Source organism: Narcine bancroftii, chromosome 2, assembly GCF_036971445.1.
Source record: "Narcine bancroftii isolate sNarBan1 chromosome 2, sNarBan1.hap1, whole genome shotgun sequence".
Taxonomy (NCBI): Eukaryota; Metazoa; Chordata; class Chondrichthyes; order Torpediniformes; family Narcinidae; genus Narcine; species Narcine bancroftii.
Window position 1 is genome coordinate 173,184,581 of NC_091470.1, and position 18,556 is coordinate 173,203,136.

The 18,556-nt window shown below is 45.9% G+C and overlaps 1 protein-coding gene across 1 annotated transcript in view; it reads right to left on the reverse strand.

Moving 5' to 3' along the window:
* Window positions 1-748: 748 nt before the first annotated feature.
* LOC138752521 (tyrosine-protein kinase STYK1) overlaps window positions 749-18,556 on the reverse strand; it is a 207,328-nt gene continuing 189,520 nt past the window's right edge. The window contains exons 7-10 of the mRNA XM_069915324.1: window positions 16,740-16,957; window positions 15,956-15,996; window positions 10,159-10,255; window positions 749-1,622 (exon numbers count right to left, since the gene is read on the reverse strand). Of these exons, the coding sequence (XP_069771425.1) occupies window positions 1,451-1,622; window positions 10,159-10,255; window positions 15,956-15,996; window positions 16,740-16,957 (528 nt within the window). The 3' untranslated portion in view covers window positions 749-1,450. The remainder of the gene's footprint in view (window positions 1,623-10,158; window positions 10,256-15,955; window positions 15,997-16,739; window positions 16,958-18,556) is intronic.

Here is an 18,556-nt window from a genome sequence, read left to right on the forward strand (position 1 = left end):
CACGGGTTCCTCACGGGCAAGTCGCCCACAGCTCATCCCCTGTGTGTGTTTTCATCTGCAGAGCCCCTCCCCGATCTACTTCTGTGGTCACTGTCCTTAGGTATGTGTCCTCTGCTTCTCCTCCACATGGTAGTGGAGGGGCAGGGGGGGAAGGAGGGTTTGTCCTGCGCCAGTCTGCTGCTGCCCCGGAGTCTACAACCCCTTGAGGCCACGGCTGAACACAGGCACTGACAACTTGGGCCCAGACCTTGCAGGTGAAGAATTTTTTAAATAAAACAATGTTGGCTCCTTTACCAGGCCATTTAAAGCCTGTCCAGAGCCATCAGCAGTTAGACAGGGCAGTAGGACCCTGCAGAGCTGAGCCTCCGCTCCCTGCTCTCCCTGGGTCCACACCAATTACAGTAACTTTGGCAGCATTGGCAATTAAAAAAAAATATCTGCAGACCCTACTAGTATCATTTTGAACGTTATACAAGCCACCAGTGAATGGATGTCAAAGGAATACTCCATCAACCTACTTGGGTTTGCTTTGTCGTATTGCATAGGAACAAGCCTCAGATCAGGGTTTTTAAAAAAAACCACAGCATTGCTGTCAGTAAGATCAGGAAAGATGGGGGTTGGGGAGGTGGTGTGACTGGTGAAGGAAGTAAGGGTGTTGCGGAGAAAAAGCACCTGCCAATCCATAGTTGGAATGTTCCATTGTAAGTACATTCAGACCAAGTTCTCAGACCAGATTTAAACGTCTTCTCTGCAAGTTTATTCCGATGTTTTTCTGTACATTACAGAAATTCCTGGAGATGCTGGAATATTTCCAGGATAATTATTCTTTTTTTTTCTACAATCCCCACCTCCCACATGAAAAATGTTCCTATATTGATCTGCAGTTTCAGAAGAAGCCTGGTTTTCACGTGGAGTGGGTGAGACCGATCAACTTCATTAGAACTTTACAGCAGGTTCGTTGTGTGTTGAACCAAAAGACTGTTATTAGTTGTGATAAATGTTACTGCTCCTGACCTCCCTAGATATGGACTCTCAGCCACTAACCAGGACCAGAGTACATGCAATGATATTTAAGGCTTGTTTTCTGAACTTTCTTCCTCCCAACCCCCAAAGTTGTGACTGTCACTTGTCCTCCTATAGAACAGTTCTTGCTCTTCAGTTGCCACACATCAGCAGGGTGCCAGTGCTGGTTTGGTACACAATTCAAGCCATCAGTGTATGCTATGGCAACAAGGGAACCTCCTGTTGCTTGGCTACCTCAGCTGAATAGGGCTTCTCCAGTCCTAACAGTCCTGGCTTCTTCCGTTATGTTCCAAACCAATTCCCAGCTGATCAACATGCAATCAGGAAGTGTCCTACTACTGGGGCCGATGGCCATTGTGGCCTATGATAGGTGTTTCACTCTGAATATTTTCAGTTCAGAAATCGTCCCAGCCAAGCTGCCTTCCCATCATAAAATCCCAGCAGCTTGCTTGTATTGGCTAAGATCCAGGTTGTCAGCTACCTGAAGTAGTCCAGCCCCATCAGCAGTATTCATCAGCGAGTTCAATTTCGTGATCAGCTCTGACCAGTTTGGCCGATGCTTTGCTTTCCATTGCCAGCAATGTCTCATCAGGTCATATCTGCAAGGGAAGGGGGAAAAGTTACAGCCTCTAACTTTCCAGGTCCTTATTTATATGCTTAAATCAGTAACTGATGCAAGGCTGGGGAGGAGTAGAATATTTGGGGAAGAAATGTCATTGAAGTCACCTATTGCAGGTGTCAAACATGACAATAATGGGTCTGTTTAATCTGTCCCTCTACTTGTGGCATCTTTTGGAGAATAGATGTCATTACACAAACATGATGGAGAAACTCAGCAGGTCGTGCAGTGTCCACAGGAAGTAAAGGGTGACCAACATTTCTGGCCTGGGCCCTTTGTCGGGTAGAGGTATAAATGAGCAGATGGCTGAATAAAAAGGTGAAGTAGGGAGGAGAAGGGGGATGAGTACAGTTAGGAGGTCACAGGTGAATACAGGCGGGAGGTGGGTGGCACAGGCTCGTGGGCTAGAAGGGCCTGTTTTACCATGCTGTATGTTGAGAATGGCTGGGTTAAATTGATCAGGGAGTAGATATAGGACAGTACAATATTGTGGGCTGAAGGGCCTGTACTACGCTGTAATATAGAACGTGATTGATGTGAGCAGTCGGTTGTTACCAGTGAACACTATTGACCAAGTTATGTTCGTCACAGACACTATCAATTTGTAACGTCGTACTAGAAGGGCAAATGAAGGAGAAATGTGCCCAGCAGGAGCTAGAGTTGGGTGTAGTCAACCCATGGCCTTGGGAGATCCTACTGCAATTACAAAACCGACACATTTTTAACCTGTCTTTAATTTGGAGCTGTCTAATAAATCTGATGGATAATAATGCACATTCTCTGTTTTTATTCTAATATCAATTATATTTGTAAATACAACAAATGCATTTGTATTGGATTAGGGTCCCGATTTCCAAAACCACATGCATAAATTGTGTTAAATTTCACCAGTCTTTGTTTTCCAAAACTGGATCAAATTCTCTTTTACACCAGGCAATAACCTCTGCCTCTATGGTTACTTGTGGTGAGATTCTCTATTTTTTTATAACCCTTTTTTTTATAAACACCTCATACTTTTTGTTAACCCCCAAAGAGATTCCCATTCATCACAGATTCTATAACCAATGGAAACAGCCAGTTAGGCTATACAAAAACATCAGCATGAACAAAAATAATACATTTTCTGACATATTTGTATGATCACACAGGACATCTGTGGTTCATTGGAGCAGATTTTAAACACACTCCATTTGGGGGTCCAAGCGAGTTAATGGCAGCATCTCAGTCTCCAAACCAGTCAACTGTGGGCCACAGGGTGCCGGACGAGGGAGGGTGAACCTATATCAGCAGGCAGCCCTGATGATCCGTACTGTAACCAACAATGCACAAGACAGTTTATCGACAGCTTCAATAAAAGAAAGGAAGAGAGGAACTCTTGTACCCTCTTAGTTTTTGGAAGTTTGCTTGTGGCAAAAATACACCAATGGACACAAAATAGAAAGAAAATGTAAAAGAAAGAATACAGCCTGCAATCATTGTTGTGTTCTAAAGGATAAAAGCCCATTACGATACAGTAAAAGTCGAAAAATCCGGATTTTCAGGATTCTTAGGCAGCACTTTTAAAATTCAAATTTAATTTTTAAAAAAATTTACATTTAAATTTAGACAAGCAGCATGGTACAGGCCATTTTGGCCCATGAGTCCGTGCTGCCCAATTTGCACTCAATTAACCTACACCCCCGGTACGTTTTGAACAGGAGAAGGAAACTGGAGCTCCCGATGAAAACCCAGACAGAATGTCCAAACTCACTTACAGACAGCACAGGATTCGAACCCCAGTCCCAATGGCTGGTGCTGTAAAAGGTGTTGCGCTAACCGCTGAGTTGGAATAAAGAAGAGATGAACAGATAAATTTTGATAGTTTATTAGTAAAATACAACATGCTGTGGCGGCACACCACTAGGCAGGCGAACCGGCCCTGCTTGTAATCCAAGTGGCGGGGCAGCCGGCCAAAATGGCGCCGTCGGGGGTTTCCCCTACTTCTCAGCACAGGGCTCAGAAGCCCGCACTGGGGGAACCACGTGATGCCCGGGTGACGTCAGCTCCTCCCCCCCCCACCCCCCCACCAGTGTGGTTCTCAGCCAGGTCCGGGCTTGGAGTACAAGTCTAGCCCAGCAGCCTGCAATAAATCAGGTCTGCTCACTGAGCTCAACCCATCTGGTTGTGTGTTCTTTCAGTAGCAGTGTAGCTGCCGCTACAATGCTTTATCAGAATGAGCAGTTTTAAATAAAAATTAAGTCAACACTTGACAAAAAGCGGGGTCCATCCGTGGGGTTTACTCACGCACACACGCAACAGCCCACTAAATATTTAAAGTTTGAGAATTTTCAAAAGATGTAGATTCTCGGGTGGTCCGGATTTCTGGCATCTGGATTTTTGGACTTTTAACTGTAATATGCTTGAACAAGTTTTTGAGCTCAATAATGTGACAGCTGAACATCGACTGATCTCATTGTCAGTCCCAGCGACTACTGCACCCTAATTGTGCATTTAACTCAGCTCACTGGGTTCGATAACCATGCCAAACTGTTTCCAAAACAAGTCCTCAGAACACACCAGTTAAAACAAGCAATTCTTTGGAAGATCTGCTTTGGACAAAATTGAACTGAATTTTGCAATTTTTATTTTGGACTAAAAGGCGAGATTTTGTTGGTTGCCAAGCTAAATCTCACCTTCACTATCCCTTAACTCCAGGCCACCTTAGCCAATGTAATCACAAGGGAAGTTGGCAAGATTCCACTTGTCTAATTATTATATAATGGCACCAATCAAGTGATTTCAATTTCAATGGTTGAAAGGTGAAATATTTAAATGTAACATTAGGGGGAATTTCTCCTCACACAGAGTGCGGAACGAGCTGCCATCTAAAGTGGTGAATGTGGGCTAGATTTCAATTAGTCTAACAGTTAGCACAACACTTTTACAGGATCAGTGACCAAGGTTCAAATCCAGCACTGTCTGTAAGGAGTTTGTAAGTTCTCCCTGTGTCAGCATGTGTTTCCTCTGGGTGCTCCAATTTCCTCCCATCCTCACATATGGGGGTTTGTAGGTTAATTGGGCGGTACGGGGTCGTGAGCCGGAAGGGCCTGTTACCGTTCTGTATGTCTAGGCTTCAAAAAAAATTAAATTGTATTTTTAAAATTTAAATAGGTTTTTGGATGGAAGGGGTATGGAGAGCTATGGTCTGGGTGGAGGTTAACGGGTCTAGGCAGAAAAATAATCCAGCAAAGATTAGATGTGCTGAAGGGCCCTGCTTCTGTCCTATGTTCTATGTCACACATGTCAAACTCTGGCCCGCGGGCCAAATATAATTATATTTGGCCCACAAGATCATTTCAAAAATGTATTAGAGGTGGCCCGCCGATGCTGTTTTTTGGTAATGTCACCCCCACCATCCTCCCCCTTCATTGCACATCCTTCCGCATTGTAACACGAGAAGTCTGTCGATGTCATCAGCCGGCAAGCCGGTTGGAAGGCTCCCCGCACAACCAGTCACTTCTCCCACCTGTCGAGCGGTGCAGCAGATGGGCGAGCGCCTGTGATTTCCTGTCGGCACGACGGGCGTGGCAGGCTGCGCACAGGCCCCGGGCAGCGCGAGCCCCGCGCGACTGGCACCGGATGGCCCTTCCACAGCGCGAGCGCACTTCTCCCGGTCGCCACGGCCTTCAGCGCTTGCACCCGCGCGGACCCCAGGGATGGCTGGTTCGGCCTCGCACGTGAAGAGATAGATGGTGGCTGTCCACAAAGGCTGATCGGCAGCGTGCTGGGCCTGAGTGGGTGGGTAAGCAGGGGTGGGCAGAGGGTGTAGATGAGGAGTAATGGGCAGGGGAAGTTATGGTGGTGCGAGGGGCAGTTAGAGGGAGGGATGAGTAGAAGGAGGGGTGGATAGGGAAGAGGTAAAAGGGGAGGGGCATGGCGAGTAGGGGAGGGGTGATTAGAGGGTGAGAGACGGGTAGAGGGAGGAACAGGTTGAGGGGAGAGGCAGTAGAGGGGCATGTATAGGATGGGGTGGGTAGAGGCAGAACGAGTGGAGTGAGGGGTGAGTAGAGGTTGGGTAAAGGACTGGTCAGGTAGAGGGATGGTGGGTCGAGGATGAATAGAGGCCTAGGGCCTGAGGAGTGAGCAGGAAATGCTGAGTCCTGATGCAGGCCAAAATGGACACAGCCTGTGAATGCTGACTACATCTCCACAGGGACCAAATATGTTTCCCTCAGGTCAAGCAAAGGGTGAACTTGAGCTACCTACTCCTGACCTGTAACATTATCCTCCTAAAGTTATATCCTAAAGTTTAATATTGCATATGTTGAAAGAAGAGAAAACATGCAGATGTTGTGGAAAATTTTCAATAAATATTTAGTTCGGCCCTCGACTTAGTCCAAGTTTTAAATTTTGGCCCTCCGTGAATTTGAGTTTGACACCCCTGTTCTATGTGGTTGTATGTAGTTTCGACACTTTACAATGTCCTCTTGGGCAATTTCCTTGAATACGTCATGAATATGGAACTTGAAATATCACTGCATGAAGATTATTTAAGATGGTTCTGAGTCCAAAATAAATCTGGATTGCAAAAAATTGTTGAATTCATGGCCATAACATCAGACATTTTTGCTTCTCAGCTTTTAAACCAGTTTTCATTTTTAAAATCGGTTTTATTTTCCTCACTCAATCAGAGCATAAATTCTCAAAACTTCTTCACAAGTACACAAATACATTGCAGTCACTCCAATATATTCAGTATACACTTTTCTAGAATCATTGAAATGATACCCACACCTCGTTCCTGGCCAGTATAAGTACAATGTTCTGGGCTGGGGAGCACTGGGTTAGCCATCTCCTGCATTTGTGAATGAAATTTAAAAAAATAGCAAGGGCTGGAAATGTGAAATGAAAACTATAATGCTGGAAACACTCATTAGGTCAGGCAGCATCTGGAGAGAGGGCAACAGGTTAATGGTTCAAGGGAAAGACAGTTTCTCTCTTTGCAGATGCTGCCTGACCTGCTGGGTGTTTCCAGCCGTTTTAGTGCAAGGGCAACTATTTGCTGAGTTTAATGATCCAAGTTGACCTCATCAGCAACAGCAATGAATTGGACTACAAAGAAGTGGAAAATCTTGTGAAGTGGTGTCAGACCAACAACAGGCATCTCAATGAGGACAAGACGAAGGAGATGGTCAGAAGGACCAGAAAATCTTGTGAAGTGGTGTCAGACCAACAACAGGCATCTCAATGTGGACAAGACGAAGGAGATGGTCAGAAGGACCAGAAAATCTTGTGAAGTGGTGTCAGACCAACAACAGGCATCTCAATGAGGACAAGACGAAGGAGATGGTCAGAAGGACCAGAAAATCTTGTGAAGTGGTGTCAGACCAACAACAGGCATCTCAATGTGGACAAGACGAAGGAGATGGTCAGAAGGACCAGAAAATCTTGTGAAGTGGTGTCAGACCAACAACAGGCATCTCAATGAGGACAAGACGAAGGAGATGGTCAGAAGGACCAGAAAATCTTGTGAAGTGGTGTCAGACCAACAACAGGCATCTCAATGAGGACAAGACGAAGGAGATGGTCAGAAGGACCAGAAAATCTTGTGAAGTGGTGTCAGACCAACAACAGGCATCTCAATGAGGACAAGACGAAGGAGATGGTCAGAAGGACCAGAAAATCTTGTGAAGTGGTGTCAGACCAACAACAGGCATCTCAATGAGGACAAGACGAAGGAGATGGTCAGAAGGACCAGAAAATCTTGTGAAGTGGTGTCAGACCAACAACAGGCATCTCAATGAGGACAAGACGAAGGAGATGGTCAGAAGGACCAGAAAATCTTGTGAAGTGGTGTCAGACCAACAACAGGCATCTCAATGTGGACAAGACGAAGGAGATGGTCAGAAGGACCAGAAAATCTTGTGAAGTGGTGTCAGACCAACAACAGGCATCTCAATGTGGACAAGACGAAGGAGATGGTCAGAAGGACCAGAAAATCTTGTGAAGTGGTGTCAGACCAACAACAGGCATCTCAATGTGGACAAGACGAAGGAGATGGTCAGAAGGACCAGAAAATCTTGTGAAGTGGTGTCAGACCAACAACAGGCATCTCAATGAGGACAAGACGAAGGAGATGGTCAGAAGGACCAGAAAATCTTGTGAAGTGGTGTCAGACCAACAACAGGCATCTCAATGAGGACAAGACGAAGGAGATGGTCAGAAGGACCAGAAAATCTTGTGAAGTGGTGTCAGACCAACAACAGGCATCTCAATGAGGACAAGACGAAGGAGATGGTCAGAAGGACCAGAAAATCTTGTGAAGTGGTGTCAGACCAACAACAGGCATCTCAATGTGGACAAGACGAAGGAGATGGTCAGAAGGACCAGGAACGATCACCCTCTACTACACATCATCAACTCTTTAATGGAGAGAGTGGAGAGCACCAAGTTCCTTGGAGTTCACTTAACTAGTGACCTATCATGGACACACATCTCCTCACATGTCAGGAAGACACAGCAGTGACTGAACTTCCTGTGAAGACTGAAGTGGACAAGACTAGCGGCCATCATTAGAGGAGATCTATCGAGAGCGTCCTGGCCGGCTGCATCACAGGGAGGTACAGTTGCTGCAGAGAAATGGATTGGAGGTCAATCCACAGGATGATAAAAGTGGCAGAGAGGATCAATGGAGTCTGGCTTCCCCCGCATCGACATAAGCTACCGGGATCATTGTCTGCACCCCGCACACAGGATCTTTCAGCTGCTCCCATTGGGATAGAGATGCAGGAGCATCAGAGCCAGCCCCACCAGGGTGAGGGACAGCTTCTTCCCACGGGCAGTGAGAATGCTGAACGACCAAAGGAACGGCTCGCACTCACCCTCAGAGACTCTCATTTACAAAACAAAATTTATTTACTTATTTGTTTGGCTGGGCGGCTCACACTCACCCTCAGAGACTCTCATTTACAAAACAAAATTTATTTACTTATTTGTTTGGCTGGGGGATGAATACTTTCCCTGTATATCTATTGTTAGTATGTGTGTTATGTCTGTCTGCGTGTTTTGCACTGAGGACTAGAGAACACTGTTTTGTCGGGTTATACTTGTACAATCAGATTACAGTAAACTGGACTTGAAGTTCAAATGTATTGTTATGTATGCCAAAGTTTGTTTTGTAAGCTGTCCAGTCAGTCAACCCATACACTGTACAGCAATTAAAAAGCCAGTACAGTTACAGAGAGATCGGTTAGAAAAGAGCTAAGGCAACATTATTTTGCGAGTGTGGGGTTGGCTCTGAGTCTGATGGTAACTGTGGAAGTGTTGGGGGGGGGGGGGTGCAGAAATAGGAAAGCAGAGAGATTGCAGAGTGTGTGAAGAGAAAATCGACTGGGAGAAGTTCATAAAATGTTGAATGCTCAGGCACCGACTGTAGTGTCACCACCAAGAATCCTAAATGAATGGAGAGCTGGTTCATTTTGTGCAGTCTGCTCATTCAGGTTGCGACACTAATTGAATGGCTCCCTCCTGTGGCCAATAGAGAAGAGATGCACTGAACAACCTCCTTCTGTGCTGTCAAATCACATGACTTTGAGGCTCAGGAATCAGAAGTGGCTTACTTCAAAACTGAGAAAGTTGGAGGTGGTCCCGAGTTGGAAACACCGCAGCGCCCATTTCATCGTCACTCCCTCTGCCTGGTCCGGAGTTGGAAACACCGCAGCGCCCACTTCATCATCACTCCCTCTGACTTGTCCTGAGTTGGAAACACTGCAGCGCCCACTTCATCGTCACTCCCTCTGACTTGTCCTGAGTTGGAAACACCGCAGCGCCCACTTCATCGTCACTCCCTCTGCCTGGTCCTGAATTGGAAACTACGCAGCACCCACTTCATCGTCACTCCCTTTGGAGGACTTTCCCCATACTCACCCTGTGCATCCTCCATCAGCCATCTGCCAGTTTGGGAACCACTGGTACGTCTATTGGCCAACAATTGCAGCCCGATTGGAACACTGTCCTCCTGCCTGCTGAAGTGGACAACCCACAGCACGACCTCAAAGCCAGTTCTTATCTAAAATAGTGTAAAAAAAACCCAGCATAGCAGATAACTACAGCCAGGAATCATTTTGCTTAGTGCTTGGAGCGAGCGGGGGGGAAATAATCTAAAGAAAATACAAAAAGCGGCTTGATTGGGTGAGAAATTATTCCTGTGTGGAATTTAGAACAACAGGACGTAATCTTAACACGTCACACCAACCGTTACCAACTTGGTCAATAGTGTTCATCGAAAATGTGTTTCGTCCACCTCGGTACCAAACTGAGAGCCATGCTCATGTGTGCACACCAGGATCTTTTGAAACTCTCCCCTCCAATGCTAGGTTTCAAATGGACGTTTTTAAAGGGAGGTTAACAGAGGATTTGAGAGTTTTGGGGCGTTGGTGAGAACTTGAAGTGTGAGAATTGCCTCAAGCCGTCTATTCCCAACACAACGGACTGGAACATTTATTATGAAAACACTTGGTGCGTGGGAATGTACTTACAGTGCGTTGCTGTGGTTGAATGGTTTGGGCATTCTATAATTTCTCTGCAGCTTCGGGAAAACTTCGAGGGGGTGAAACTCCGGATATGGCGGAGAACCTGCAGAATAAAGTGGCCAGAGCATGAAGTGCACACGATGGAAGCACAAGAGCAGGAAAATGATGGACTCTGTGAAAATACTCGGGCCAAACCTCTACTTTGAGTGAACATTACTTTGAGGGGGGGGGGGGTGCATAAAGAAAGCATCGAATATACAGTGCCCTCCATAATGTTTGGGACAAAGACACTTTATTCCTTTATTTTTCCCTGTGCTCGACACTTTTAAAATTGTAATCAAATCATTCACTTAGCCATTCCAGATTTTATTCAAGGTTACTTGTATACCTTTGGTTTTGACCATGTCGAAATTACAGCACTTTTTATACATCGTCCCCTCATTACAGGGCACCATGTTTGGGATATTTGGCTCCACGGGTGTTTGCGAGTACTGAGTAGCCTCTGTATTTCTGCTCATGAAGTCTTCAGCGGACAGTAGTCATTGACACGTCCACACCTGCCCCCTGAAGAGTGGTTCTGATCTGTCAGACACACGTTTGGGATTTTTCTTCATTACGATGAGAATTCTTCTGCCATCAGCAGTGGCGGTCTTCCTTGGCCGACCAGTCCCTTTGTGATTACTGAGCTCACTAGTATGCTCTTTCTTCTTAATGATGTTCCAGACAGTTGATTTTGGTCATCCTATGACTTGAGCGATGCCTCTTACTGTTTTATTCTTGTTTTTCAGCCTCTTTGACTTTGTTTGGCACAGCTGTGGTCATCATAGTAAAAAATTGCAACTACAGACTCCAAAGGTGAGGAAAAGTGTAGACACAAGCCGAGCTCTCTTATACCTGCACCAAAGAAGCAATTAAACAGACCCGATTACTCGCAAACACCTGTGAAGCCAAATGGCCCAAATATTATGGTGCCCTGAAATGAAGAAAAATGTCTAAAAAGTGCTGTAATTTCTTCACGGTCAAACCAAAATGTAAGAATAAAATCTGGGATGTGCACTTTAATTGCACGTGAATTGTTGAATTACAAATTTAAAACTGGAGCACAGGGACAAATAAAGGGGGGAAAACGTCATTGTCCCAAACATTTTGGAGGGCACTGTAGAACATTCCAGCATAGTACAGGTCACTTGACCCACAAAGTTCTGCTGAACAGACCAACCCTTCCCTACAGAGATTCGCCACTTTGTTCTGTGAGGGGCGCTGGGAAAGTGGGAACTCTCTGTCTTCCTTACGGTAGAAAAAGTTAGAGTTTCATGTATGTTACTCTGGTGGAACATGGGAGTGCAGGTGTGACCTCACTAGACTGTAACCCCTCCCCATAGATTCCCAATAAAGGCTGATAACCCTTGTCTCCTCCCTCCATACCAGGGTTGGATCCAGGCCAATAGCATGTAGAAACATGCCTGATGTTTCTGGATATTAAAGCCTTTAATCATTCATTGATTTGAGGGCCGAGGATTGCCCTCCAGATGGTGCCATTCTCCCTTTCCACCTACCCGTTCCCGTGGGGGTTGTAGCTGGTGGTCCTGCTTATGGCCATGCCGTTGTACAGAAAATATTGGTGCAACTCCTCACTCATAAATGAGGAGACCCGATCACTGCATGTAACTGGAGTATCTGAACAAGGTGAAGAGGTTGTGGGGGGACTTTAATGACTGTGAAAGCAAATTAAATCTGCTTGTGGTCATTGATCGCGCCACAATCCAGAGTATTTGGCATGGACAAGGCAATCGGAGTGGAAAAGCTGGAGACCGACCCTAGGGATCCGGAGGCCTCCATCAAGTTTGATATGTGCTGCACTGCTTAAAGGCCAACATGAGACGCCACGAGATCTTCGCAGATGTAGACAAGTACGATCTGCTCTTTCATCAGTGGGCCACCAAGCTTATCAAATAATAAGGAATGTGAAAAGTACGATGGTGCGATGGCCCGGCTGTGGCAGCAAAATGGTGCTCCCTTGAACTCTATGTATGCACGTTACCAGCTGGTCACCTGATGCCAGGCCCCCGGTGAGTCCATCGACGACTTTGTGAGGGCCATGAGGGAGCTGGGACGAGCCTGTGGATGCGTGAATGTGAACACGGTGGTCTACCAAGAGGAGCTTATACATGATGGGCTGGTGGCTGGCTTCTGTTCCAATCACATCCAAGAGTGACCCCACAAGAAGTTGTGCAGATGGCTTGATCGCTGGAGAAAGCCCAGAAGAAAACAGAAGCTTATGCTGTGAACCACACAGCCACCAGGTGGGGAGCTTGGGTGCCGCCATCTTGGGACTCGGGAACCCTGACTGCTGCCGCTGCCAAGCGCACAAAGTGCAACTACTGCAGCCAGACCAAGCACCCGAGAAAGTACTGTCCGGCCTGTAGCACAACCTGTCCGAAATGCGAGGAAGGGGCACTGCGTCAAGGTTTTCCATTCTAAACCTTCTTCCAATGCGCCACAAGTGGACCATGACCCACGTCGCCATCTTGGATTGACCCCATTCTGGTGGCTGAGGACCAAACAGTGGAAACAGGAGAAGATGTCACGGGATGAAGTCACATCTAGCCTCTCTTCTGGACTCCACCGCGCGTGATCCATGGGGACAGCCATCTTGGCAGCAGCCATTTGAACACTACAGCCACAGCAACTCCGGCAACGAGCTAACTCTGGCCACCATCGAGCTGGACCAGAACAGGCCACACCAACTGGCATGCTCTATGATGGACATAGAGGTAAACGGTCACACCACGGGCTGCCTCTTCGGCACAGGGAGCATTGAAAGATTTATACACCCGGGCCCGGTCCAATGACATTCCCTGGCAGAAGTTCCTGGCCACCTCTAACGACCTGAACTTAATGTACAACCAGAAAAAAATGTAGCATTGGTGGAGCATGGCGTCATTCTCCCAACCCTGAGAACACTCCCCCTGCTGGAACTTCCATTGCCCCAAAGCCTCAAGGCCTTGTAAAGGGGCCTGGAGTTCTCTTATTATGCCCATGGATCCCAATTACGTGGAAAAGGCCCACCCACTAGTGAAGACACCACGTTTCCCCTCCTCAGCGGAGGCCCGTAAGGCCTTTGAGGGCATTAAGGATGAGATTGCAAAGGTGGTGATACATGCCATTGATGAATCCATTCCTTTCCAAGTGGAGAGCATTCCTTTCCCGGACCCTCCAGTGCCATGAATTCATGCTCTCGGCCATCAATAGGAGGCACAGGCTAGAGTGGAGGCTGTGTGCTACTGAAGGCACTATCTAGTGGGCAGGCTGTTCACCCAGCTGAGAGACCAGAGAGCTGTCGCATTTATGTTTAACAATAAACAGTGGGGGAAGATTAAAAATGACAAGATCATGAGGTGGAGAATTGAACTTTTCACCTGCAATTATGAGATCTTGTACCAGCCTGGGAAGCTCAAGCTGAGGTCCCAGGAAACCTGCTCCAGGGCACAGGCTTCCAGTCCCTTTACGATAGCCTCTGCCACCCCGGAGTCATCAGGTTCTACCACTTCGTGAGGGCCTGCAACCTCCCCTAATGTGTGGAGGAGACCAGGGAGCTAACCCGTAACTACTTGGTCTGTGTAGAGTGCAAGCCGCACTTCTACCAGCCAGAGAAAGCTTAGCTGATCAAGGCCACTCTCCCCTTTGAATGTCCCAGCAAGGTGCCCCTCCCATCGACGAAGTGTACTTCCTGAAGATCATGGACAAGTACTCATGTTTCCCATTTGCCATTCCCTGCCTGGATATGACCATGTCCACAGTCATTAAAGTCCCCCCACAACCTCTTCACCTCGTTCGGATACTCCAGTTACATGCAGTGATCGGGGTTCCTCATTCATGAGTGAGGAGTTGCACCAATATTTTCTGTCCAAGGGCATGGCCACAAGCAGGATCACCAGCTACAACCCCCACGGGAACGGGTAGGTGGAAAGGGAGAATGGCACCATCTGGAGGGCAATCCTCTTGACCCTCAAATCAAAAGGGATGTTCATCTCCTAATGGCAAGAAGTCCTTCCGGAGGTGCTACACACCATCACATCCCTATTCTGTACCACTACAAATGTCGCCCCATGGATGTCGACATTGGGAACCACACTGCTGGTCTGGCTGACAACCCCAATGCTGGTGCTTCTCCACAGACACGTTAGGACCCACAAGATGAACCCACTGGTCGAGGAAGTGCATCTTCTGCAGTCAAACCCCCAGTACACCCAAGTATAATACTCAGATGGGCGGGAAGACACTGTGTCCGTCCAGGACCTGGTTCGAGGAGGGGCACCCAGAAGCCCTTGTCAGCAACCAGCTGGTCCATTCTACCATCCAGACAAATGACCACTTGAACCACCAGTACCCCTCCAGCCTCCGCCTCCATCACCTCTACAACCACGAATTGAACCATCAGGAGCTGATGACGCAACCAGTACTACAGCGATCGCAGTGACTGAATCTGTGAACAATGGGCACTGATCCACTTCACCCCACTGAACTTTATCTCAAAAGGAGGGTGAATGTGGTGGAACACGATAGTGCAGGTGTGACCTCACTACATGGTACAAGCTGACCCACTTCCAACCCTATAACTCCTCGCCATAGATTCTCAATAAAGACTGAAAACTCTAATCTCCTCCCTCCATACCAGCCTTGGATCAGGGCCAGCAGCATGTAGAGCCATGCCTGACGTTTCTGGATATTAAAGCCTTTAATGATTCACTTCATGTCTTCTTGTGGTTATTGATCACACCACAATTACATTCTAAAGAGTAACAATAATGGAACCTTTTAACTTTAACCTTTACCTCACGCCATAACCCTCATTTTTTTCTTGCATCAGTGTCCCTGTCTCAGAGCACAGTGGTTCCTATTGTCTTCATCCCCACTCCAGTAATGCATTCCAGGCACCCACTACTGTGTTTGGGGGGGTGGGGAAAGAGGAAATAAAAACACCCATGACCTTTCCTCACCTTGTACAGACATCTGAGGTTTGCATTAGCGAAAGAATGGTGCTGGCTATCCACCATATCTATGCCTCTCAATCTTGTAGACCTCTATTAAATCACCTCTCATCCTTTTTTGCTCCAAAGGGAAAAGCCCCAGCTCTGTCAACCTTGCCTCACAAGACGTTTTTCGATCCAGGCAACATCCTGGTAAATCTTCTCTGCACCCTCTCCAAATGCTTCCAGTTATGAGGTGACCAGAACTGAAGACAACAGTAAAACCACTGGTAACCGGCACCTATATTGATAGATGCCAGTAAGTGAATTTTCCATTTGCTTGAGATTGCATGTATGTGATTGGCGAACTAACGGTGAGGAACGTTAATTTTAAACTTCCATACTTTTTATCTATTTATTTTCGGAACTGATTTGCCAGTTGCTTGAATTCTAAATAATAGGAGTTTAACTAGGTTCCAAGCAACAATACTGCAGTTAATGTAATTTTATACATTTCTGATTGAAGTCAAGAGTTGATAAGATTAGTGTAACTGCAAAATGGTTTCCATTGGCAATTATGCATTCATTAGTTTTCACCAGCTGCACAAAACCAATTTCAAACCAGCATCATAATTTTCCAGGTGTCCCCCTGAGAAAATAGGAGGCACGAACACAATTTGCAGTTGTTACACTTCCAAATACTTGCAAAAGGATTAAGATTGAGTCCTTCAAACTGTGGTAACAAAATAAAATGTATTAGAATACATCAATAACATTACAAAGAAAGATGAATTAAGAATAGATGTAGTTAATTAGTCTGTGATATAACCTACCTAGAGTTACTATTTCATACACAAGAATCCCAAATGACCACCTGAAAATTAAAAAAATATGTTTTTATTTCTTATAAGATCAATCTGGTATTGGCACTTGGTCAGTGTGTTCCAAGGTGGCACTTAAAAATAAACTCAAATCAAGCAAAGAGTTAGAAATTTTAACCAATGTTACTGCATATGTTGGCATGCAAGACGACTCTGAACAGGACGATCCCCCAAATTTCTACTTACAATATAGGCTTTGAGCTATACTCGCTTGACTCCCCCAAATCTGGCGCTTACCGCTGACCAGCGGATGCTGTCACAATATTTTAAAAACAAATTACCCAGTAAAAATTTAAATTTCATCAGCTTCTTTTAAAAGAAACCACCGTCGGCTCCTTTAACAGGCTGTTTAAAGCCTGTCCAGATACGACAGCTGTTGGACTGGGCAGATGGATCCCGCTGGGCAGTGCCGAGACTTTGCTGTTAAAATTGGCGTACAAGATGACCCCTGGTTTTGGGCTGACATTTTAAAGATTCAATACCATCTTATCCACCAACATAAACAGCATATTGCAATCCATCACTGGTTCATCTTGGACCGTGCTGCGTATACCTGCATATGAATTACTCGACAAATGGCAACAGGTCGAAAAGGAGAGATTTTTTGACCCTGCATTATAATTTCCCACTCACATTCTGCCTTTTTACAGTCCCCATTCCCACTATATGGCACATAGAGTTTTGGATCCCATTGAACCCTCGCTTCCATTCCTCTTGGGAGCTTGCACATACTCACGTGTCACTCCTCTCGGTGATCGGCAGTTTCATGATCCTCTCGGGTGCAAGCCATTTAATCGGAACCTGGGCTGCTTTGTGGGATGACAGAGTTCCAGTCTTATAAACATCAAAGGCCAGGCCCAGGCCAGCCAGTTTAGCAGTCAGATCGTTGTGGATCAAAATATTCCGGGCTGCAACATCCCCGTGGATTAGGTGATGTTCTGTCGTCAGATAGTCCTGTTCAAAATGGATACACATTCTGAATAGAGTTCTGGATACACAATGTTCGAGGCCTTACTCAACTAGGCTTTAGCAAAAACAGAATGGTGATTCTGCTGACAAACTGAATAACAGTTAATCCGTGGACGGCACCAAGAGCCAGAATATCCACCTGCCAATGACGAGGTTAAAGCTGGATTGTTTCAGTGAGATCAGAATGATCAAGTTATGAAAGAAAATAACACACAGAAGCTTTGTCTCAGAAACCCCCATGCCAGCAAATTCTGGAATGAGTTTAAGATTCACCAGTGATTTAAATGCCATGGCTTCAATAAACTATGCCTCCCCACATATATGTTTGGAAGGCGGCATCTTGAAAGGCAAAGTAAATCCTAGAAATCAGCCCTGTCAATCTTTATCCTCCGCACCAGCCAAAACACGTCCAAGTTCTCCGCGGGGAGGGAGGGGAGAAAAAGTGATCCTCTCTGCCATCCTTATGGTCCTGTGCATTATCCATACCACACTGTGGTGGAGCTCTTGTAGAGTGGCTGGTAGCTTCAGTCTGCACCTTCCCGACAAATGAGGAGATGTCTCCACAATAGGTCACTACTTATGGAGAGAACCAAGTCCACTCTGTCCACTACAGAGTTACCAATGTGTAGTGGAGGATGGTCGTCATGAGTCCTACTGAAATCCACAATGGTCTTATCCAAATTGAGAGTCAGTGTACACTGCTGGACAAATGAGTGTGTGGACAATAAGGACTATTGCAGATCAAAAAGATAATGATTTGTGGAGGGTTAAATTCTTCTTAATAGTCTGTAAATATGTACATGAGGTGAACATTATGGACTTTTGTAGTTGAAGAAGATTGAGAAATTTTGAATGAGGTGAACATCAGAAGAGGGAAATATTAAGGGATGAAGATGCTTCAAAGCAGAGGAATCAGGAAGCCAGGATGAAATGATCCCTCTGCATGGGCAGGGAAGTCTGCAAGGGAAGCAGTGCAGGCCTGCACCTACCCTGAACAACTCCCTGGCCACAAGCTCAGTGGAGAGAACTGGAACACCAATGACCTTGGACCACAAATTTTTTTTCACCAAAATGTTTGTTTCCTGAAAAAAAAATTAGAGCTTATGATAGACAACTTCAAGCTGAACACAAAAATAATTTCAAATTTCCCGTATCACGTAGGAAGTTGGTGAAACATTAAATGAACTTTTATTGAATTTAGTACGTTTAATCGCATCGTGATGCTGACACAATTGCGCTCATTCAACTGATCTAAAAATGTTTTGCCTCTGATTTTCACTTGTACTCAGCATCTGATGCCTCTCATGTCAGTGTCCAAGAATAGTCGGCCGGCATCGATGGATTCCAGTTGCCCTGATACCACTTTTCCATGGTCACAATGTCCTGATTAAACCTTTCACCGTGTTCGTCACTGACGGCACCAAGATCCGCAGGGAAGAAGTCGAAGTGCGAATGGAGAAAATGAATTTTCAATGACATGCTTTTGTATACTTGAAGAGGACTTAAAATATGATAGGAAATTACAAAAATAAGTTGCATCTAAAAAAAAAGATATGATAGGAAATTGTTTAAAGGTGATTTTCG